The sequence below is a fragment of the Pan paniscus genome, chromosome 9 (assembly GCF_029289425.2).
Source record: "Pan paniscus chromosome 9, NHGRI_mPanPan1-v2.0_pri, whole genome shotgun sequence".
Taxonomy (NCBI): Eukaryota; Metazoa; Chordata; class Mammalia; order Primates; family Hominidae; genus Pan; species Pan paniscus.
In genome coordinates, this window is record NC_073258.2 from 84384255 (window position 1) to 84408706 (window position 24452).

Consider the following 24452-nt stretch of genomic DNA (forward strand, 5'->3'; position numbering starts at 1 on the left):
AAAATCCCGATTAAAAGCAGGCAAGATGGTAACCAAATATTTAAGAATATGCAAAAACAGCACTTTCACTTCCTCTCAGCAGTGCCAATACTTCTCAGGGCATACCCACCCTAATTGCATTTTAGCTCTGGAATCAGAGACAAAATTGATAAAAATAGACATGAGTGATTCTGTTCCTTATGAAATAAGACAAATTATGCTTTGGGAGAAAATCATTTGCTATAAAGTATAAAATGTTTTAATATTTATATCTTATAATAAAACCATGACATGTTTATAAACACTCTATCAGGCATTTTTACAATGGGGCCACCCACCGCTGACAACTAGAAACACAATAAATATGCACAGACACACTGAGTATGAAATATACATCTTGATTTTATAATCTTGTGTGCTTTATTTTTTACACAAATGGAATGGAAGTGTTGAATATTTACACTTAACAGGAGTGTAAGCTGTGCAGTGTCTCTGTAAACTCCAGCCTAGGCAAGGAGTATTCCCACCTCCCTCCCATCCTGCGCTACAGCTCGATGGAGAAACATCCTGTCAGAGAGAAGCACAAAACTGTCATATTGAAAGGATCTAACGGGTACAGCCTGGTGCACTCAGAAGTTAAGAAACACTTAGGAAACACAAACTCAAAAAGGAGAGAAGAAAAGTCTGCCATCCCATTGGGAGTCAACCTTGCCACTTGGTTGTCTGTCCTCATGAGTTGCTAGGGAGATACTGTACTCTTTAGATGATCTTTGTCTAAATTGTCCGCCTGTCTTAGCTTTGTCCTCAGCTGTTACAAGAAACTGCACAGCTGTACAAGAAATGATTTCCAAAGCACAGGTTTCAGTGGGGAAGGATATTTACAGACTTGAGTGTGTGTGTGGGTTTCCAACCACAGTCATTCATACTCAATGTAACGTGTGTACATGGTATACATACCATATATACCATACATACACAGAAGTAAAATGTATATCACAGAATTCTGTAGGGAGTCCCCTGGCAAGTCAGCTGTCACAGGAGGTACTCCACATGCTTCAAGGGAATTGATCTTTTTCCCTCTAGGAGTGACAAATTAATGTGATCAACTTAGGAATTAGCCTGAGTCCTTGGCTTAAATATATTTGTAGGAATTTAGGCAGGACCAAGACAGGAAAGAAGAGATTTCATTTCACCAGCAAGTCCATTCAGTCTCACCAGAGCAATCACCAGCTGAAAAGCAGAGGGGGCTTCACATAAAAATGGGAAAAAGAAAGCTTATGAATGGGAAAAAAATGTCTCTCTCCAAACCAAGTTGATGGCATGGCTTCAATGAGGAGGAAGAGGTTTGCTATCAGAATAATTGGGGCCAGAGTCTGCCTTTATTGAAAGAAAATGTCCTCAGAGCCATGCGGTAGTGCTGAGAGTGGGCTCGCTTAGGAGCAGTGTTCAGGCAGAGGCACTCAGGCGCCGGCAGGGCCCACAGCACATGCATCATCGCTGCCAGGGCAACGGTGCAGGCTGGCTCCGGGAGGCACGCTGGAGCAGGCTCCAGGTCAGGGCCTCACGCTCAGCTTTACTTTCTGGGCTGAGTAGGTGAAACGGCGACCTAAAGTATTTGTGTCATTAGTCCAGTGCATGGACTTGCTGTCTGAATCAGCCATGAGCCCTTTAGAGACAGAAAAATCAATACAGGGATGTACGGGAGAAGATGATCAGAGATTTGAGGAGAGGAGAAAGGACAGAAAAGGAATAAGAAGGGCAGAGAAACAGACTAAAGGAGAGGTGGACAAAAAGAGGGAATAGAGAAGGTTTATAGGAGAAAGTCAACAACTCAGAGATGGTGGGAAGGAGGAATAGGAAAAGGAGAGGAACAAAAAAAAAAAAAAAAGAGAGATGGAATTAGTCGGAAATAGAAGGGGGAGGAGAGTAAGGAAAAGAATGAGAAAAAAAGTAGAGTCTCGAGCCAGAGGTTGGAGAGTTCTTTCCTGGCTCAGAGTCCTGAAGGGCCGGCAGTAGGATCTAAGACAGCGCACAGAGGCACCCGAGTGCAGCTTTGTGAAAACAGGCTCTTTAAGCAGACAGAGCCAACCCAAGAATTTGGGGCTGGGAAAAAAGGCCTGCAAATAAATAGCCAAGAAATCCCGCAAAAGGCCTGCAAATAAATGGCCGACAATTCTGTGGGAGGAGAGCAAAAAACAAATGCCTCTGCACTTAGCTGACAAATGGAATTTTGATTTTGGTAAAGCTGAGACCCCTGTGGTGCTACACATTGTACCAGAGCATGAAAAATAGCACCAGTTACACGATCTGGCACTTTTCTGAAAGGGCCCAGCATGTGTGAAGGTGACATTGCACCCCCAGCAAGCCTTCAGGTTGGAGAGAGCTCTGGACAAAGTTTGCAGTGTTAGCACCAGTCTGGCCCCAGGCTCCGAGTGCATTTGCACCAGATGTAATCTGGGTAACTTTCATACCATTTCCATACAAGTCATCAGATTTGCTGCAAAATACACCAGTTCATTGGAGCCATAGAGACATCAACATTGGGAAGTGCAAGACAACACAACAAATGGAGGTGTAAATTCTATTGGAAAAGACCCTCTCACCAATTTGCTTGGTGATTCTTCAAGCAAATATATATGTATCTATATATTTATATAAATCTACATAAAAAAATCAGTGCAAATGCCAATTCTAATCTGAAAGCATCTACACTAGGAAAATAAATAGTTACATTACTACAAATGACCAAGGGTTGGTGGTTCAATTTGATTGTACTTAGCCACAGCAATACTAGTAAATGGAAAGCACATCACACGACCCACGAAAACATCTACTCATTAATGACAGTCTTTTAAATAAATGGTTGCATGCTCAGTTGAGAAACCAAAGAAGTTATCGTGGTGGCCTAAAAATAGAGCTGGGATCAGGAATGGCATTCTGGTGTCAGAAAACTTCTGGGAGCAATATTGATGAAAGTAGGCCTTGACCTGAAACTGGCGAATTGCAGACATGGACATATCTTTAACATTTTGAGCAATCTAAGGAAGTCTCTGGAAATTTAACTTTCATGAGAGGGAAAATGCATTGCTAGCCCTTCCATTGGCAAAGGAGGCCTCAGGACTATGGGAAGATGCATAATTTTACATTTCTGTTTTGTTTTGGTGACTGTAGCCAGGCAGACAATGATGTTTAGTGTAAGATGAACAATGCCTGTTTTTGGAAAGAGACTCATTCTAAGCTCCGATGTTCTTACTGTGAAGAAGCCCCATCACTCTGATGGCTCTATCTCTTGCTCTCCTACCCAGCCTACATGCTGGTTTGCTGCACAGTGTGGCAGAATCCCTGCCAGGTCTGGATGTACCCCAGAAATAAGGCGATGGGGCTTAGTCTGGGCATGCACAGAACCCAGAGTAGAGTGGTTATTATCACTGAAAAGTCTCTCCCTAAACACCATGGGCAAAAGCAATGCTGATGTCGCCATCCACTCTAAAGTGGGAAACCAACTCTTCTAGTTCAGTTTATAGGCTTTGGGAGGTTTCTTTTTTAAAATCATCGTTATTATAATTGTTAAAAAATAAACTTGGTCCAGGTGCAGCTCCAAGAAAGGCAGTTCAGTTGGTTGAGCTCAAAGTCATTAATTGTCTTTCCTTGTGACTCTATCTCTTTGCTCTGTACATAGAAACAAAAAAGTCTGCACCCCCTCACCCCCAACCAGACACTTCTCTTCTCTCTCTTCCTCAAAGAAATAGTGCATCTAGGAACAGATCTCTCACTGGCTCTAATACCATCTCTGGATGTTACAAAACTCTCAGTTACTCTGTAAAACAAAAAGGTACTAATCCTAATTACTCATTGTTGGCCAAAATGCTAAATGGTCCTTTAAGAATTGTATGTCAGTAACTAGGAACAAAGTTATTCAACTATTTGCATGGCAGGCTCAGGTTATTTAACTAGAGAAAAGCAAAAACTTCCCTTTAGATCATTTGCATAAGTTTGTCTCTGAAAAGCCATCAGCATAAAAAAATGCATTAACCAAATGTCTTCCAAAAATATCCATGAGGGCAACTCATTAAGGGATGTGCTGCATGAGAGTGTATCACTAATGTGGAAGGGAGGTAAGTGAGGAAGAAGTCTTTGTCAGACTTAAAAGGAACTCAGATGCTCTTAACGGATCATTGGCAACAAAAGGGAGAGTGCAACTTTCAGGTCTTGAATTTGATCATCTGCTGATGTTGCATACATTTAGTCTTTCAATATTAGTCTTTACAAAATATTTCACAAAACTTTTTTAACCTATAGAAATTTGTTTCTATACATTTAATATATTTTTATTGTATAAATTATTCTCATCTTTAGTGCCTTCTTTCAGTTTATAAATGGCAAAATAGGCAATCAACACTCATAAAGCTAATCCCAGGTGGAATCCCCTCCTGTCAGTGAGGTTAGTCCTCCATACACTTGCAAATTTTATGAAATTCTTGTCTTTGCAGATGCCAGTCAAAAAACTACACACTTATCCTTCCCTGATAGTATGTCGTCTCCAAAGGGATTCCTTTCTTTTTTCCTTCTTTCTTTCATTTGCTTGTTAAGAAATCAAAAGATGTGCATAGTTATAAAATTCAAAGTGTACCAATTACAGATGTGGGTAATGGGAAGGTTGATGAGGTTCGAGTGCTGGCAATTTTTCTTTAAAGCAAAAGACACAGAGAGCTCTGCAGCTAAATCAGCTCTGGACATCTGCTGGGGTGAGGAGGCTCTCATCTCATCTCTTGGGCAGAAAGCCCGTCAGAGGTTCATCCCTACACCTGGCACTTTGAGCAAACCAAAGCCTTCCTTCATACTGCAATGTCTTTTCTGTCCCACCCTTTGGCCCCTCTGTTTCCTTCATGGCTTCATACAGTTTGTGTTGTACATTCATAAGAATTCACATTGACTGCAAAAACATAAATGCAACAAAAACATAAAAGCCTCCAAGTAGTATGTTATATATATTTTGTTCTTCTAAATGCTCTTCTGTCGTTGTCAGAGGCGCAGTAGCTAATTTATAACTTTTCCTTTGAGGGAATCCAGATGAAAGGCCCAGATTGCTCTTCAATAACAAGCTTGCATTGGTTATATATATCTTCTAAAGTATCTCCTTGGACAATAGCTGTAACAAAAGCAAACACACCCAGAATTAGAAATAATTTCCTGGATGGTGAAGAACAATCATCACTTACACATTGGAGGCTCAAATCAGTAGCAGATGACTCATCAGGAAGCTTCATATCATTTTTCATTAGTAAGAAGAAGCAGAAAATTCATATAAGCAAAGTTACATTCATGATTTTAAGAAATGCTTTCAATGGATATCCTGGATCAGTAACAAATGCTTCACAGTCTTTGCACTTTCTACATGTCTGTCTGTAGTACTGGACAATTTATCACTCATCTATTTAACCAATATTTTATGGGGGCCTACTCTGAGCCAGGCACTGAGCTGGGCAATGATCAATTTTCAGACTGAGAGCTCCCTATTTAGAAAAGAAAACTGGCCTTACAGTCTGTATATTTACTTATTTTGGCAGCAGCAGAAATTCAGATATTGTAGACACCGAGGAAATAATGAAGATTTTAGAGGGAAGTTTAGTTAGCCTCCCAACCCTCAAAGCCCTTAATAGGAAAACCCATTAATTCCCCAAATCTCTGGTAACTTGAGATTTTTACCATACAGGGCTATTCATATTGAGAATACCATAAGTCCACTATTTATAAGAAACATAAATAGGAAGAAATATAAACAAACTGCTCAGTTGTTCTCATTTGAACAAAAGTTATCTTGTAGAAAGATTTCCAAAACACATCAGTATTATCCATATGACACTAGGTCTTAAAAATAAATTACTACTGAAAGATGATTTAGATATTTAAAAACAATCCTCAGAATATATTATTGTATTGTATACAAAATATAAACCACTGTCAAAATGTACACTTTTGTTTCTCCTACCTGGATGTTCTTTTAGGATGAAACACAGCTCGTATCTTGGTTATTGACAGATTACTTAATATTACCTGATTCAAGATATTTACAAACTGCTAAGACGCTGACACTTTCTATATTCTGAATAAGGTAAAAAATAAAACATCTAACTTCACATATGGTAATCCAGGAAGAAAGTTCTTGGGTTTTTTTTTTTGAGACAGAATTTCACCCTTGTTGCCCAGGCTGGAGTGCAGTAGCACGATCTCGGCTCACTGCGACCTCCACCTCCTGGGTTCAAGTGATTCTCCTGTCTCAGCCTCCCTAGTAGCTGGGATTACAGGTGCCTGCCACCACACCCAGCTAATTTTTTGTATTTTTAGTAGAGACGGGGTTTCACTATGTTGGCCAGGCTGGTCTCGAACTCCTGACCTCAGGTGATCCACCCACCTCAGCCTCCCAAAGTGCTGGGATTAGAGGCATAAGCCCAGCTCGAAAGTTCTTGTTTTTAAACCTCCGGGAACCAGGTGTAAGGCAAATTTCACAAAGTCTGATTACTCAGTGTTCTATGAAAGCATATAGGAATACAGAACTCAGAACTCAGGCTCTCCAGGAGAAGAAAACCTCTATTCCCCTTCATGTTTCCAAGGAAACATTTAAAAAGAAAAAAAAAAAGCAGTTTTGGTTGAGACTTGACACAGTGAACTGAAACATGAGGAAGTTTTAAGCATCTTGTTCAGGTGCTGCTGATAGGGACACTGATGAAAGCTCATGGAGCTGGGGACAGACGCCTCCAGGCTTCTTCTCAAGAGTAACTGCTTTGGACACTGACCATTTTGAGCCCTAAAATTTTGTTTTTCAAGTTTTCTGATGATATCAGGGAGATAGTTTAATGAGGTAGCAATGCCTCAAATCCTTTTCATGGTAGGAGATAGCTCAGGGGTATCTCCTGCCCATGGTTTTGGGTAGGGCTGGTGGGAACCTAGAAGCTGGCTGCAGCTGAACTCTCAGGAGAACCCAGGGTTTTACATCAAAATGGGTGAAGCAGAGGGATACTCCTTGTATATGAAACAGATATTAGGGATTCTCAACAGGAAGGTTTTAGGGCACAAGTACACCAGGCCCAGAGCCCTCTCTATGCCAAATGTCAGACAATTTATCCCCTTTCTCACACTACCAGGGTAAAAGTGAACTTACCTGTAAAATATTCTCCAAATTCTTGTTCTAGCTTAATTGCTCGATCATAGGTTTTCTTGGCTTGTTCCTCTGTTAGACGCTTATTCATCTCCCTGGGAAAATGAGGGTTTGTATTAGAACATAAAGGGAATATTCCAAATGCTAAAAAATTAAAATGTATGGCAAAAATAAATCCTGCAGAAAACATAGTGTAATCTTAGCAACAGGTTTTTAGTCTTCATTCAGGACTCCTCTGTGCTGGAATAATTTCAGCAACAAGGACTCCCGGCCAGAAAGCTCATTCTCTCAAAGGGCAGTCTCTTGGTCCCACATTGGATTGAAGCCAAATATGTCTCCTATGATTTGTAGTCACTGGTCCCTGTTCTGCAAGTACCTAATATCCTCCATGGTAGGCCCTAGGATATTTAAGTAAAGTGCTTAAGTGTGTCTTGAGGCTTCTACTTCTTCAGAATAAACTGTCCTATTGCTTCATCTATCCCCTCATTGGATGTGATTTCTAAATCTGAACTTTCCTGGCCACCCTTTCTTGGAGTTTGTTCTAGTGTATCTCAGACTCTCTGAAATGTGAGAGTAGAATGGTAGTTATCAGAGACTGGGAAGGGAAGGCAGGAGGGGAGATGAAGAGAAGCTGGTTAAGGGGTATAAAATGCAGTTATAGGAATATTTCAAAATAGCTAGAAGAGAAGAACTGTAATGTTCCCAAAACATTTCTGGTGATGGATATTCCAGTTACCCTGATTTGATCATTACACATTGTATACAGGTATTAAAATATGACATATACTCCAAAAATTTGTACAACTATTACATATAAATTTTTTTTAAAAGGCTCAAGGATAAATCAAGGTGGGAGAGAAATGAAAAATTCTTGAATTCTCTCTCAAACCTAATCTATTGATTCTTAACTACTGGCAGCTTTATCTTTCCAGGTCTTCCAGGTGTTAAAAAAAAACATGTCCTGCCAAATGCAATTTGGTTGGCTGATCAGGATGCATCACAGGTGCATGTAGAATTTCTGAAATCATTACCGTCTTGCATGCTGCTTAGGAAGCCAGAGATCTGGGTCTGGAACATCTGGCCTTAGTCAATTCCTTTCGAGAGCAAGTAACAGAGGCAAGAAGGGATGTGCTTAAGGCTGTGTATTTAACGAAGAGTAATCTGGGGTAAGAACTCAAGGTTTTTGTTTTTTAAACCAATTTTCAGTTAGACTTCCTATTATACCAAGACTTGATATCTTTCAAAAGAGGCTATTTGGAAAAAAAAAAAGCAATATATTGACATTAGACATTAATGGCTGAAATACAAAGTAGTGAGAATTTCCTGAACTCTTGTTGCTAAACTCATCTTGTCCTGAGGGGTGTTACGTATAATTTTTCTTCCAAACAGTCTCAGCCGTACATGCTGTAAATGGATGTTACTTGTGGGTGGAGAAGATGCTGGGCTAAACCAAGGGACACTCTTCAGAGAAAGATAAATATTTGCTCCAGATGTCAAGAAATCAGGTGGGCCAGGCACAGTGGTTCACGTCTGTAATCCCAACACCTTGGGAGGCTGAGGCAGGTGGATCACTTGTGCTCAGGAGTTCAAGACCAGCCTGGGCAACAGGGTGAAACCCTGTCCCCACAAAAAAAATACAAACATTAGCTGGGCATGGTGGCACATACCTTTAGTCCCAGCTACTTGGGAGGCTGAGGTGGGAACACGGCTTGAGCCCACGAGGTCATGACTGCAGTGAGCCATGATGGCACCACTACACTCCAGCTTGGGCTGGACAGAGCAAGACCCTGTCTCAAAGAAAGAAATCACATAGTTCTGGATCATCTTCGACCTGCCTTCCAAGAATTCTGTCTTCTCTGAATTCCCTTTTTACTGATTACAGCAATGACTTAGTTTAGGTTTTTATTCTCTGACCTGTGAATTTATTTTGTCTCCTTGACTGATCAGTAATTCTTTGAGGGCGAAGACCATGGCTTGTTTGTCAGCATGTGGCATGGAGACTGATTCAACATTTATTTGTTGAATGAATAGATGAGTAAATGAATGAATGAATGAACAAATGGGGAGCTAGATAAACATAATTATAAGATAGTTGAAGACAGAAGTAAACACAGAGCATCATGGGAGCAGGAAGGTAAAAGCAGATTGGAAGTGGCAGGGTGAAGGGACATTGCCACATGGAAAGGGAACAGAAGTCAGATGGTGGCACAATATAAAAAGAACATCCCTTTCATACACATCCTTGATTTTATGCTCCTCTGAAGAGTCAGCTATGTATGTGCTAATAAGCTCTGTGATTTGATGTGGATGATGCACTTGAGAAATAATGTGTGTGATGATGTATCAATGTGTAAATGTGACAGCTGTCATGCTTTTGTTCCGGCTGACCTAGCATTCACTCCTCTCTGGGGAATGGGCAATTCATGGCAGCTTTGCTCCTGGAGTAAAAGCCTTGGAAAAGAGTGAACTGTAAAGTAAACATCCAACCTTTAGTACGTAGATTGCATTGGTCTGAATGTCACCATCACTGCACTTGAGACCCATGAATATGGCTGCAGCAAATTATGTCAGATTCACTGTCCTTATTGTGAAGTCCAGCCTTTAGTACATTTAACTTTCCTTGGTGATAAGTGGCTGTGACAGTGCCCTAAGGCATAACTAAAATAAGTCATCTCATAGTTGTGGAAGGCAGTAGACCTTCTCCTATGGAGTGCCAGATGGGACTGTCTCCTAATATCGCACCAGACCAAATGTGCCACTGCTGTCGTTCCCTCAGGCCTCATTCCCCTGGGAAGCCATTTATCCCACTGAGTGTTTACAATATGAAGATTTATTTTTCTATTTCTGAAACAGGCCTTTAAGATGGCTGTTCCCAGGAAGCAAGGACTATTTTTCTTCTCATTAATGTTAGCATTACTTATATTTATGAGGCTCTTGACAGATTATAAATCAATTTTACATCATGAAATTTGTACTTGCTTAATTCACTTTGTGCAATGCCCGACATAGTATCCTATACAAGGAGAAATTTAATACATGCTATTGGGGATGATAATATTAAGAATCATTATTTTATCATTAGTACATATTTTTCCATGTGCCAGCCATGGGAAAAACTCTTTATATTATAATTTAATACCTAAATTCATAGGGCTGAAGGTACTGTCAGTGACCTCCCGATCTTACTTTTTTTATCCTGGTAAGAATCCTTGTCCATTTTTTATATATGGGACTATATTCTGCTTTCAAGATACATCTCTGGCTATTTCCCCAGAGCTCAACTATGTATTTAACTTAATTCTCTCAGGCTGCCACTCCAGCTGCTGCAGTTTGCTTTGCTTCTTCGTCTTCAGAGGAGACACAGAACAGTTAGTTAACATCCTCTGTAAGCAATTGCTTTCACCACTGGGATTAAATAATTTCTGTTTCTTCAGTCCTTCCATAAACATTGTTTTCCAGTACTCTGTGGTTCACTCCTGACCCCTGTCAAACACTATGGTCTTGAGGCCCAGATGAAGGCAAAATTTGATCAAGGCCCTCATGACAGACACATTGGCATTATCTCTTGCACTGTCATGGAAGAGGTACTGTTTATGTGTTTTATAATGATAAAATAGTTTTATTCCTTTATAATGAAGTAATTTTATATCTTTTACAATAATAATAGGTATTATTTATTGAGTACTTACCATATGCCAAAGAGTACATGAACAGCTTTACTAAATTCCTAATCTTGTTATTTAGCCTTTATACTAGCTCTATGAGGTATTTATTAGTATGCCTCCTTTCGAGGTGAGGAGCTAAATCTTAGAAAGGTCAAGCAATTTGCCCAAGGTTACTTAACTGATCAGTGGCAAAGCAAAGAACCAAATCTTGCCTGATCAATTTTCAGGTCCCTGCTGGTAGCCCCTTTTCTGGTTACCTCTATCTACTGTAGCTTCACCTTTGTGAATGGGAGTTGCCTATACTGACTTTACAGTCAGATCGTGAATGTCTGCCCACTTTGTTTAATGATTCTTGAAAGAAGTTATTTCACAAGTCCTTTGGAGGGGAAAAAAAAAGAAAAAACCCTGAGTGCACAGGTATGAAGCTACTGGTTTAAGTTACAGATGTTTTACTGCCACGCCACTAAGAAAACTCTATTAAGAACGATGTTCTATGTATGTAAAGTTTTAATTAAGGAACATTAGAATTCTATTAGAGAACCAAGGAAAATGCCAATGAAAAAAGTCTCAAACGTTGTCTGCTCTCTCTATAAAAAATCTACACATTTAAAAAGATTTACTTATAGACCTGCCTCAGAAGTATGAGACAATTAAAAAATGATTGCTTCCTATCATTTGGAAAACAAAAGCAAACCAAAAACCCAAATCAAGCCAAGCTATCCTCAAAACAACAACAACAAAACCTCAAAAACTAACAAAGAAAACAATCCGTGAAGTAAAACAATAAAAATCAGGAAACATTATTGAAGATGTTTTAAGGAATTACTATTATTGTTAAAATGAGGGATGTGAAAAAAAGAAACCACTGACATTATGTTTCTAGTTGTTTAAAAGAACTTTGATATATCTTCAAAAAAAGAGAATGCTGAAAAATCAACAATGGCATTTCCCATTTGTAAGCATTCCCAGCAAAATCCTGTTAGTAATTTGCAGTATAATACAGAACAGGGAGTCAGTTGGATGAAGGCCTCCAATGCCCTCTACTCACATAAGAGGTTCCAGAGACCTGGGTTTTATGAAGATGGCAATGGGATAGAGCTGGGCAACTTGTAACCGCTTGATAGCATTTCCTGATACATCAAGTATACAGTGTTTGCCCTGGTAGAAAGAGAAGAAAAATATGAAGTTAATATAGGAAGCATGGCCATAATCCAACAAAAGGAAACTAATGTATGTAGGTTTTAGAGGAAGGTAGGGGATGCTGGATTTCTAAAGTCAGAAAAAGATCACTGCAAAGAGTAAATAAAAATCGATATATAGGGTCATCATTGAGTGTTTACAATAACTAATACTAACTAGCCCCTTAAAAAGTGTCTGCTACTGGACTGGACATTTTACATATGTTCTCTCAGTTAAATACCTGATGTAACACACAAAGATGACATGCAGCCGTATGTTATGTGACTGAGTCTATTCTCATGAAGTTTAAAAACCATCTCTGAACACAATTGTCAGAAGAAATCCCCAAATCTCTGAGGTAGGTATTATCAGCTGCATTTTACAGAAGACTCACACTAACTAACTTGCCCAATAGTTTAGTGCTAGGAGCATGCAAACCCAAGTCTGGAGCACTAACAGAATTGTTGGTTGGAAAAAACAGACACCTCATTTTCTCACCCTGCCCAACATTCAGTGTGGAAGATTGAGAATAATGTGAATTTTTCCAAGTACTTGTACATATCCTGTCTGCAAGGTACTCAGTCTAGTGGAGGGCAGACACAAAAATGGTTAACTTAAACATATGGTTGGCTGGGTGCAGTGGCTCATGCCTGTAATCCTAGCACTCTGGGAGGCCGAGGCGGGTGGATCACCTGAGATCAGGAGTTCGAGACCAGCCTGACCAAAATGGTGAGACCCTGTCTCCGCTAAAAATACAAAAAGTTCACCAGGCGTGGTGGTGGGCACCTGTAATCCCAGCTACTTGAGAGGCTGAGGCAGGAGAATCACTTGAACCCAGGAGGTGGAGGTTGCAGTGAGCTGAGACCGTGCTATTGCATTCCAGCCTGGGCAATAAGAGTGACATGCCATCTCAAAAAAAAAAAAGTATATGTATGTATATATATATATATATACACACACACACACATATAAAATATATAATTAAAACATATATATATATAAATTAAATGCTGGTTAAATGCCAAGAGAGAAAGGCTTGCATGAGGTATGTAAATTTCTTGTTTGTTAACAAATAAAAATGCTATTACATTATAGCACACCTCATTTAACTTGGCTTCCACCACAATGAGTGCTCAGAGCAAGCAGCTGCTTTATAAAGCATTTCTGGATATGCAGATACATTTGCCACATCATATTCTACCTCCTGGAGAGAAATGTCCTCATTACCCTGAGGCTAGAATAACTTTATGCAAGAAGAGAAAAAAGGCACTTTATGCAGATAGGAACATTACTAAATCAATAATAAGGGCTAAAATCTCATCTATAATGTTCACATGAAAATGAATACAATCCAGTGAATACTTGAAGTCTTCTTATCTGAGAAACCCACTAAGATGGTTCAAGCCGTTATTACTTAGGTAATAGATTTCAAGTTTTCTATCTGTGAAGTGCAGCAGCCACATAACATGTATAAATGCTGGTTGATTATTCACCAGTCAGAACATTTCAAGTTAACAACATGAACAAAGAGGAAAATAGGTGCAATTATCCAGGACAGTTTGACTAGAACCAGTATTCGTTTAGTTGATAGAACTGAACTTTTGAGAGGGAGGAAAATAGATGCAACTTCTTAGTGTATTCTTAGATAGACATCAAAATTACTTAATTCTTTAGCGGTACATTGGGAAAGGTCATGGCAAATCAAATCAACCCAACAAATATCTTCTCCTATGATACTGGTTCTCTGTGTTCACAGGAAATAGGATCCCTCTGTAGGCAGATTGTATAGCCACACCCAGGTGCCTTCCTATCCTACCCTCTCTTGAACATTCTTCTCTTTTCCATGCCCCTGAAGTTACCAGCAAAAAGATAATAGCAGCATCTACACCTGCTCTGAGCTAGAACTTCTGCGAGCAAAAGGCTGGGCAGCCCTTCTCATCTATCTTCTCTTCTACCATGAGGATGTCAAGTTTTCAGAGAGAGAAAAAAAAATAACTTCCTCTAACAAAATAATTCAGGAATGCTATCCCCTTGGTTTACAACGAAAGTAGTAAACCTGCCTTAATAAAATCAAGGTTGTGTACTGGGGCCTCAGATAGTGAGTCAAAGACAAAGCCCCCTTCCTACTTTTTCGAAGTCAGTGAGAATACTTTATTGAAATTAGAACAAAGATTAATGACATTGCTCTAAGGTGATTCTCTGCTTGGATGTCTTAAATTATTAAATCAAAATTTACAATTGCAATCAAGAAAGAGTAATGACCAAAAAAAAAAAAAAATGCAGTTTGCAACCTAGAAAGCTTCTTCAGGGGAGGTGTAAGAAGATTGGTGAACATACTCTTTCTGCTACAAATCTCACAGACTGCACACTGGTTCCATATAAATTATCATTGTACTGGCCGGCTTCTATAAACTTGTGCTCTTGGATATCTTTCTCCATTTGTTCTCTGGAAATGACAAAGTGATAGTCTCTGCCATCCACCTCGTAGTCTCGCTTTGGCCTCGTAGTATCTTTATAAAACAAAAAATGATAAAATTAAGGTGCATTTATACCCATAAACTTGCTTTACACCTATATTCTCCACCACATCCTCAACATTGATATGTAGAAATATGTAGTATGAAGAACTATGACATAGTAACAGGTACTAGTCTTACCCTCCCACCATAAGCAACTAAAAAACTGGACAAAATATATGAAACAATTGTTTTCAGATATCAGACAACAGGAAGTACAGGGCTGTAATCTTTGAGAAAACAGAAACATATGAGAGAGCATTCACCCCACCTCTCTGCCTAGAGGCCATTTCCAAATGGAGAGTTTAGATATCACATGGTGCTAGAAGACACTGGAGTTGAGTCAGAACCCATGGAGATCCCAGAAAGGCCACATTTTAAAAGGTTACTCTAGACTTACTCTACACCCATCTTCACAAAGTCTAAAATCATGTCACAAATGGAAGAAGCTGCTGTGTCAGTAAATTATCACCTGTCAGAACAAAAACTTAACATTCTATAAAGGATCATAAAATTCAGACTCTCAACATATATAAAATAAGATAATCACAGTTAGATAGGACTAAAAATCAGCAACTCTAACCGTTTCACCTAAATTTTTTGGTAAGAGAAGGGGAAAGCAATCTAGCAATATGAATAAAAGCTGTTAAAATATTTTAAATCTTTGACTCACTTATTTTTTCCTAGAAATATGTTTTTAAAAATGGTCAAAACTTCAGATACAGATTTATCCTTAAAGATATTCATTATATTATTTTATAATTAATAATTATAACACAATTACGATGACACTTTTGTCACAATTCATAATAGTGAAAAATAGGGAAAAACCAAAATGTTCATAAAGAATGATTAATTGGGATATAATAATCATTTGAAATAGTTATATAAAATTTTAAATAAGCAAAAAAACCATCACAGAGAAAAAATGCATGCATAGAAAGAATAGATGGAAATGTACAAAAATATTAACAATGATGTTCTCTGGGTATTGTGTGGGATTTTGTATACTTCTAATTTTCTCGTTTAACTTCCTTTTTAGTGTTTTCGAAGTTTTGTACAATGAACATGTACTGACTATCACAAAATGGTTCTATTAATTCAAAAAAGAATATGCAAGGTGAAAGGGAAAGCAGAAAGAATGCTTAAGTACTTTCTGTTTTCTTTCTCTCAAAAGTGGAGGAGCAAGCTGGAAGCTTGCTGTAAACGACCTGGAGTTTCATTTGCTCCTTCCTGTCTGAAGACTTTCTCAGGATATGTTCTATGGCAGGATCTCTTCCCAGAGCCCTTGCTGGGAATTGTTTCATGAGATACAGCAATCATCCTAGTCTTTTGGCCATGTACTGGACACATACAATTCCTGCTATTCTTAAGTATCTCATGTAAAATTTGCAGTACTGGAATGTTAGAGACACTTGAAAGCATCAGGCTTAAAACACACAGAATGGAAGAGAAATATTTGTTGGTATCAGATGTAAGAGCTCCATTATCTAATAAATTAAAATTTCCTGATGGACCTGTCTACATACGTAGAAGGTCTGCATGCATTTCTGTTTGACAGAGTCGGGGTGTAGATGGGGTGAATGAGTGGAGAAAGTATGGTAGGGGTGGGGAGGGGAAGAGGCAGAGCAGTTAGAATCTAATAAGGCTACAATCAGAGGGACCAGAAGTCTGATGATTATCTATAATGAGAAGAAAGTAGTTTAAAGTCTGTAATGGCCTAGAGGTCAAATTGAAGTGTTACACATTTTCTTGTCTTCACCCTCCCTAAACCTGGGACTGCCAACATGGGAAAGCCTATTGGGTTTTGGGATTGACATATGGCCCTAAGTCATCCTGAGAGGATTTTAATATATGGCTTTGTTTCCGATCTCTTCCATCCTATAAAAAATAATGTTTCAGTGGCATTTCGATCAATCTATAAAAACATACTGATGCCTATCATAAATCCTGTGCTGTTTTAAATGGTTGGGGGCCACAAAAATTCATCCTGCCTTTTAAGGGGCTACAATCAGTTTAGAGAAAACATTATTATTTTTATTAAATACAGAATGACACACGGCAGCATAAATGAAAAGTGTTAGGCAAATAAATAAGGCACTCAGCTAATCGGAAATGGTTGGTATTTGAATTACTGGAGAGACTACTGGAGGAATGGAATTACATTTTACCATCTCATAAAGAAATCCAAGCTCTTTTTTTTTTTTTTCCTAGAGGAAAGAAAAATGACACTTACGAGGCACACAGGAGCCAAATTTATCAGGGAATTCAGATATCAAGTCGTCATTGATCCGATCCTTCATGGGCCCCAGGATAATCACTGGCCGGGTATAGTTTACTGCAGAATGGGAAAGGAAGATTTAGGTAAAGAGAAAGACTTGGAAACAACTGCAAAACTGTCCTGCAAGGGTGATTCTTAATTGCCAGACAGTAAGAGATGCTAAGGGCATTACTTCACTGGATAAATTACTCATACAGCCTTGCATAGGGAAATTGATGTTTAACACTCAGGAGGTTGGCAGTGCCTACTTTCTGGAATCTACTAGCAGGGAAAGGCAACTGCAGTATCTGTCGATGAAAAGAAACATTTGGAGGAGTTTTGCTTACTCTCTGGCTCTGCCTACATAATGTCAAAACAACTGAATTTAGTCAACTGAGTGGGAGAAAAAAGAATCCCAACCAGCTGTTCGGCTATTGTTTAGATATGACTATAAAAAGTAATTGTTAGTAGTAATAACATCTTATGTTTTCATGATTTCTTTTCCCAAGATCAAAATACTCTCTATACTTTGCTACGGTTTCTAGATTTCCTTGTATCTGGGATTAGAAGGAACCTGAGAGTTCATTGGGTACAAGTCCCCATCTGATGCTTGAATTCTCTCTGCAGTATCCTTGTCAGTAGCAATTAGCCTCTGTATAAATGCCTCCAGGAAAAAGCAGCAGCTTACAGATAGCCTATATCTTAGGCAGATCTGCTAGAAAGTCCTTCTCAATACTGAGCTGACATCAGTCTCTCAGGAGACTTTGTTCACCAGTCTCGTAGCTAGTGCTCTTTAGGTAATTTGAATGTGTTCCTTCCCATTGAGGACCACTCATCTGGAGGGCTGCATCCTTCTCTTAGGTGCTATTAGTGCCCATACTCAGCAGGAAGTTGTCTGTTTGGTGATAGAGTCAAAGAGAGAGAAAGTGAGAGAGAGCGTAAGAGTAAGGTATGGTCTCAAGACAACAGAGCATTAAGCCGAGTTTATTCTCCTTAGTCCTTCACTCTTTCCCTCCTTCAATGATGTCACCTCTTATGGCCCAGAAATTAGGAATGAAAGCGTGCTGGGAAACTTACTTTCCTGCCTTGTAACAGGCTCATAGGAAAGAATGAGGTCTTCTTGTCCTCCTGAGAAGAGAAGGAAAGAAAACCACAGTGAACTAACAATCAGTCATATATTACAGAGACAAGCCCTGCTCTGAAACACAGGAAACAGACACAGCTCAGGGTTAATTCTTCTTGCTCTTTCTCCTTGAACCATTCAAAAATAACTTCATCCTCATAAAACTCTTTAGCACCATTTTAGTATCAGATTTTCACAGTCATAACTCTAAGTAATAACTGGTTGCTAGCTATTTGCTGCAGGGCAATGACCTGTGAGACTTCTTTCTGTCTGGCATTGAGAATGGAATGCCATGGCCTCTACACCAAGCATTACTACTTAAAAGGAAGCCATTTAGTTCAAGGAAAGGGTCCAATTCAATAGATGGCTGCTACATAATCAGAATTGCTGTACCTTTTATTTCATCTTCTATTTTATTTCCCCAAGAAGCACACTGTTCAAAAGCAAGTATACGCTTATTTCATTTATGATATAAAAACTTCATCAGGACACTCAAGGTTTTACTCTAATGTTAATTCGTCAGGAAAATGCTGTGGGTCAATTAATGAAGATCAAAAATTGAGGTGTGTCCTACATCATTGGTTATAATTGCTGCTAAACTGTGCCTTGAAACTTCAGATAGAGAACTAAGGAAGACACAGTAGTAAAATGTCAGCCCCTCCAATGTCATTTGCTACAAGCCTTCTGACTCAGGGTGGACCTCAAGTCAACAAATAACCATAGAAAGTAAATTGGTTTTTGCCATTTATTTTTTCAATCATCTATTTTATACAATTGATGAATTAATTGGTCAGAGGATTAGCTCAATTTCAGCTGCAAACCCGGAAGTGTCTGCATTTTTTTTTTGCATTGACTAACCTTTGGAGCAGCAATAGGTTAGGGCTGTTGAAAAGAACTTTCTGTCTACTAGAAGAAATAGTGGAGCAGAAGTAGAATATGAGGTAACTTCTGAAACCAAAGGGCAATTCACCTTTGCTGTATATCCTCACCACCCACCCCTGAAGCACATTCATAGTCTATCAATGCCAGGTTTTCCTCCTTCAGTAGCCACAGCACCACAGAAAGAGAGGTAGTTTCATAAGAAGAGTTAATATGATCGACTGTTTTGATAATGAGACTGATTTGGGGAAATTGAGCAATATGTGGGTATAGCTGCGAAGTCAGATGACTTCCTTGGAGGCTGGGTAGCTGAAATGGGATGGGGATAGGAGTGTCTTACTTTTTCAAGTGTTAGAAATGGCCTCAGGCTGAAATCATATCTTATCTCAGTCCCAAGGAGGGCTTGGGCTCAGAATGGCGCCACCATGCCAAGCTACTTCTTAAGGGTACAGAGAATGGACCTTGATGCTCCTCCTAAGTGGTATGTACCCATGGCCACCCCAGAAGTGTTCAGGGGACTCTGCCACATTGGTCAGGGGTTTGGTCAGTGAGGAGTCAGATTCACTATTTTTTGTACTCAGGAAAAGAATGATTCCCTCTGAATAAACTACAGAAATGTACAGAGCCTAGGCCAAAAAACATGAAGGTGATTGATTACTAACCCCCAGTTATCTAAAGCCTGAGTGATGTAGAGGGTATACGCATTCAAAGTTTTAGTTTAGTATTATTTCATCAGGAAAATGCTGTGGGTCAATTAAAGAAGTGTAAAAATTCTTGGGGAGAAAGTATAGTTTTAATGATAGAAGCATGGTAGACTAACATTGCAATTTTAGACTATAACTTTACAGGGGAAATCTTCAACAATTAATGTGCAAGGGAAGAATTCTGACCATGGGATAACAAAAGCTTTAAATGTCAGGTAACTCTTGGACCTCCTTTTTAGGCTGGGAGTTTCATAAAGGCGAGAACTGAGTTTTATTCATCACCATGTCTCCAGTGCCCCACTGAGTAAAGAAAGATGTCAACAAATTTGCATTCTGATTTCAGTCATGGGAAACAGGATGAGTGATGAGGCCAACGGTAGGTTCTATTTTGTGTTTCTGTCAATATGGTCATTTAACTTTGGAAAGCATGGTTTTCTCTAAATAAATAGAGCACATCACGTTCCCATAAAAATCTCTTCCCAATGGCTTTGCAAATCATTGACCGTTCTAAAGGCAAATCTTTAATAAGATATTTGATGTCAGTGTGTATGATTGCGATTCAGAAAACTAGGGCAAAGCATAGCTTTGATTAATTTTGTTCAAGAGTTCTCTATCTCTGTCTATCCATCACTTCTTGGTTTACTTTTGTATGAAAGGCACTGGTTCTGGTTCTGGTTTAGAGCAGTAGTGTTGGTAGACAGCAATGGCAGCATCCCTTATGTCCGGGCCACCCCAATTCTCAAGACCTAGTGGCAATCAGGTACTGTGTAATACCCAGGAAGCCTGTGAGGAAACCCATGGAGGTGGGCATGACATAATTGCTGTGAATTCGGCATCTTAAACTAATTTTTACTTCCATGTCCAAGAATGAAAAGCCCTATGGGTAATGGGGAAGAGACAGAGGGAAAGAGAAAAAGCCACTGTGATGAAGGAGAGAAAATTCATGTCTTTGTGGCACTTTGCAGGCCTTGAGGGGCTTTCATACCCACTAGCTTTTATGTCTCACAGGCATTGCTTGAGGTAGGTACTCTGATGATCCCCATTTTACAGATGAAAAAGCTGAGGCTCAGAGATGTTAATGAGCCCTGATTCCTCAGCTAGTAAGTAGTGGAGTCAAGATTTAATACTGCACCTTTTTCAACTCTTGTGGAGTATATTTGCACTGTCTTGAAACAGTGAGAGAAGCAGAATTCTCTGTGGGGCAGGGTGGGTGGGTGTTGAGGTAAAGCTTACAAATGAAGAAAAAATTGAAGAGAGAGATAGGGGCTGAAATCAGGTCGGGGTTATTAAGAGGCCATCAGATACTCTGCCTCTAAACACAAGTTCTCTCTCTTTTCTTTTCTCTCTTCTTTTTTTCTTTTCTTTTATTTTCTTTTCTCTCTCTCTCTCTTTCTTTCTTTCTTTTTCTTTTGCTGTTGTGTCATCCCCATAAAATAGTCATCCTTAAGAGTTTTTCTATGTTCTGCTCAGGAGGGGTTGGCACTTCAAAATAACAGCTGACAAAAAGGTACAAACTATTTCTTGGTTTTGTTTTGGCAACTGTATGGCTGAAAGTGGGAGAGCAGCACAGAGCTGTGTGTGGATGTCAGCAGCTGCCAGAGACTTGGCAGGTTTTGTCACAGTCGCCACAAAACACTATGTGTTTAAACTGGAAGCCAGTCACAATGAGAGACCCTAGTAACCTTTTTGCTAGAGAAAAGCAAATTGCCGTTCTTTAGGAATTCCTGGAAACTAGAAAACAGAGATGATGGAGTTGAAGACCAGTGGCAGTACATTTAGTGCTCAAAATTTAGTTTTTAGTGCCTGCATATGATGATTTTTAAGAACTAATTAGGTTCTTAGAGTCATAGAATGCTAGTGCTAAGAAAGGGCTTAGGGTTCATGTGCTTCATAGATGGCAAGTACATACCACACACTATTACTCTCTGTGACCTTGACAGGCATCACAAACTGATCATTGCCGGGATTACTGCTGAGCCTCAACATGGCCTTAGAATACTTTTCATTACAACTCTTCAGGCAGCTACTGCCAATTGGTTCGAGTTTGAACCTTGATTAAAATTTATTTGCCATTTCTATTCTAATTCAAGCTACTCATTTTACATAGGAGAGAAATGATTCTCAAAGACTTTAAGTAATTTAAGGTCATATAGAAAATTCAAGGCAAATTGTCTCCATAGGATGTTCAGAAGATGAACTTAATATACGTACAGTCCTTAAAATCAGACTTGGTGCATAATGTTATATAAATGTTGTTGTTTGTATTAACTTTATAGGTAGTATGAAATGGTTGAAAGTTACTAGGTAAAATGTCAGGCTTGGATTACAAACTACAGGGAAGAGTGAAAAATGAATGGGATTCAGAATTAAGAGGTCTTGGTTGGATTTACAGTGCCACTACTTTAATAAGGCAGGCAGTCTCTTGGAGCTTCGGCTTCCTCATATGGAAATGGGGCTATTAATGTAAAACATGTCTAATAAATAGTTTTGTTGCAGAAATTAAATGAGATAATAGATGTAATAAAAAACTGCTTTATAAAGACTAAAGGAGTAAAGACATCTAAGGGCAATAGTTGAGAATAATAGAGTAAGGTGAAGAATATGCACCATTTTGACTGACTCCAGTGGAGAAGTTTTGGGTCTCCTGATCTCAACACGTTAGTTTCACTCAGATCAGTTCTTCAAGACCCTTGTTTTGAAAATCCTACTTAACTGGTGAGCACTAATGGGTTGGAAGGATAATTATCAGCTTTCACACATCCATGATGATGTAAAGAGCTTTACTGAGCTTTGAGGAAGGCATGTCTTCAGCTTTAGAAGCTTGCATAGTCCTTAATATACTTGCCTAGTATTTACCACCTCCTAATACATGGGTGACTGTAAGGTATTATACAGAACAGCCAAAAATACAAGGCTGAATTTTACTACTTTATTGACAGAAATCTAGAATTAGCCTATAATTAAGATAGTTTTGAGGTGGTATTTTGCACAATTAGACAATGTACACTTTATCAGCTGCAATTTTAGCTGGTGCTAAATATAGTTGGAAAACCTATTTTATAATGCTTGAGATGATGCAGCAAAGATCTGAACTATTTATTAGGAATTGATGTTTGTGTGTATCTATGTGTGTGTGGCATACCTCAGGAAACATGTAAGACTTTGAAGTAAGGTTGCCACGATGTGTAACTCCAGGATACAGTGTGAATGGTGTACTCCAGACTGTGAAACACAATGGATTGTGAAACACAAGGGCCTAGGTCTTTGTTTCTAACTCTGAATTATTACAATTATTTAGCCATTTTGTTCCCAGAGTGGATATGGAATGGTAAAGTATAACAGTGAAATACAACACCTGGATATTGGTGAAAAGAGGGTTTTTTTTGTATTTGTTTATACTATTTTTAGTCATAATTACAGCAAAAGCCAGGAATTCACTAGAAAAATGCAGCCTATTTTGACTTCAAAGTTGGTACCTCCTGGAAAATATATTTGTTCCAAACCTCTGTGTCTTTTTTCATGGCAGTGCTCTTTCTGGGAAGTTCCTTCCTCATCTTGTCATGGCAGTGCTCTTTCTGGGAAGTTCCTTCCTCATCTTGTCTAGCTAGCAAGTTCCTCATCTTTCCAAAGCTCAGCTCAAAGCTACTTCCTCTCTGAAACTACCTCTTATGCCCCCACTACTCTTGAGCCAGACATCAATCCATCTATCTTAGTACCTGTCACACTTTGTGCACTTTTTCATTTATTTATATCTCTCTCCTACTATTATGTGTGCTGAGATCTAGAGTTAGTTGATATTCACAATGGGTCTCATGGTATCCAAGAAGAGGACCTCATGTATAGTAGGTACCGAATGAATAAACATTCCTCTGGAATTCTTCATATTTCCATTCTGGAGGAATACATGTCATTTTTCTCCTCTGAGCTGTGATAAAGACTCTTCTTACTTTTGTTCATTTGTAAAGAAAACAAACTGAGTGGCTGGCCTTCTGTAACCTTGGATGAGACTCAAGCCAATAGAGATAATTAGATTCCATATTTGCCCTACTAATGTCATAGAATCCAGTTCCAACTCTTCTCTCTTCTCATAGATAATTTGAGATGCCTGCAAGTGTTTCCTTTATTCATTCAATAAACATTTATGTGCAACTAGTATTTAGAGTAAAAATAATTATTGATGTCATCTTAGAACATCACTCTAAAAATCTGCCAAGTAGTTGAAAGTCTTGGGCCAGTTTTTATAACTTAATAATTCTGGGAAAAATATTCCCACCTCTGAAACAGAGAAGAGAAGCCTTTAAAATACTCTATAAAAATGTGATTTTTATAAGAAAAGGTAGTTCTTGTATAGTATATATTTTCCATTAAAAGAACTGAAAGATAAAGCATGATGCTTTCTTTTTCGATACCTGTGTCTACTGGATGGAAGCACAACACTTGAAAATTGAAAACTGAACATCAAGGAAACTAGTGTCATTGGTCTTCCTGGAACCCAGAAAATAAGTTATATTTTTCTACATACTAAATTGAGGGCAGCTTAGGTGTTATTAACACAAGCTTTGGTCAATTCTTCTTGGCTTAGTTTCTTGGTTTAAAATAAAATGAAAAAGGGGAGAGGCAAATTTTTTTTCTGAAATTAGGATAATAATAAAAGTATAAAGAATGTAAAAATGTTGACATGTTACCATGTTGATAACAAGAACCTTCTGAATTCTTCCATCAACAAGAATTGATGGAATTTCTTCTATCAATCAATAAAACTTTCATCAATAAGAAAATTAGGTGGTTCCTATATCAATCTAATGTTTGATTGACCAAGGGTATCTCATTACAATTTTTTTCATTTTATTCCTTGGTCTACATCTTCCTTCTCCGAGCCTACCTCCATCTGCCATCTTTCCACTTTTGTGCTGCTGCTCCTACTTGCCACCCCTCTGATTTTCCAAAGCCTTTCTTAAAAATCCAAATTATGTGTTGTACCACTATTTGGC

The 24452-nt window shown here is 38.8% G+C and overlaps 1 protein-coding gene and 1 pseudogene across 22 annotated transcripts in view; both read right to left on the reverse strand.

Annotated features, from left to right (window-relative positions):
* Positions 1 to 356: 356 nt before the first annotated feature.
* On the reverse strand, positions 357 to 2417 carry LOC130540636 (uncharacterized; annotated as a pseudogene).
* Positions 357 to 24452, reverse strand: part of DLG2 (discs large MAGUK scaffold protein 2) — a 2166992-nt gene continuing 2142896 nt past the window's right edge. For all 22 annotated transcript variants that reach the window (XM_034934113.3, XM_063608698.1, XM_055093779.2 and 19 more), the window contains 6 exons: positions 17833 to 17883; positions 16732 to 16833; positions 14317 to 14489; positions 11849 to 11958; positions 7139 to 7230; positions 357 to 5128 (listed from right to left, as the gene is read on the reverse strand). In XM_034934113.3, coding sequence (XP_034790004.1) covers positions 5022 to 5128; positions 7139 to 7230; positions 11849 to 11958; positions 14317 to 14489; positions 16732 to 16833; positions 17833 to 17883 — 635 coding nt within the window. In that variant the 3' untranslated portion in view covers positions 357 to 5021. The remainder of the gene's footprint in view (positions 5129 to 7138; positions 7231 to 11848; positions 11959 to 14316; positions 14490 to 16731; positions 16834 to 17832; positions 17884 to 24452) is intronic.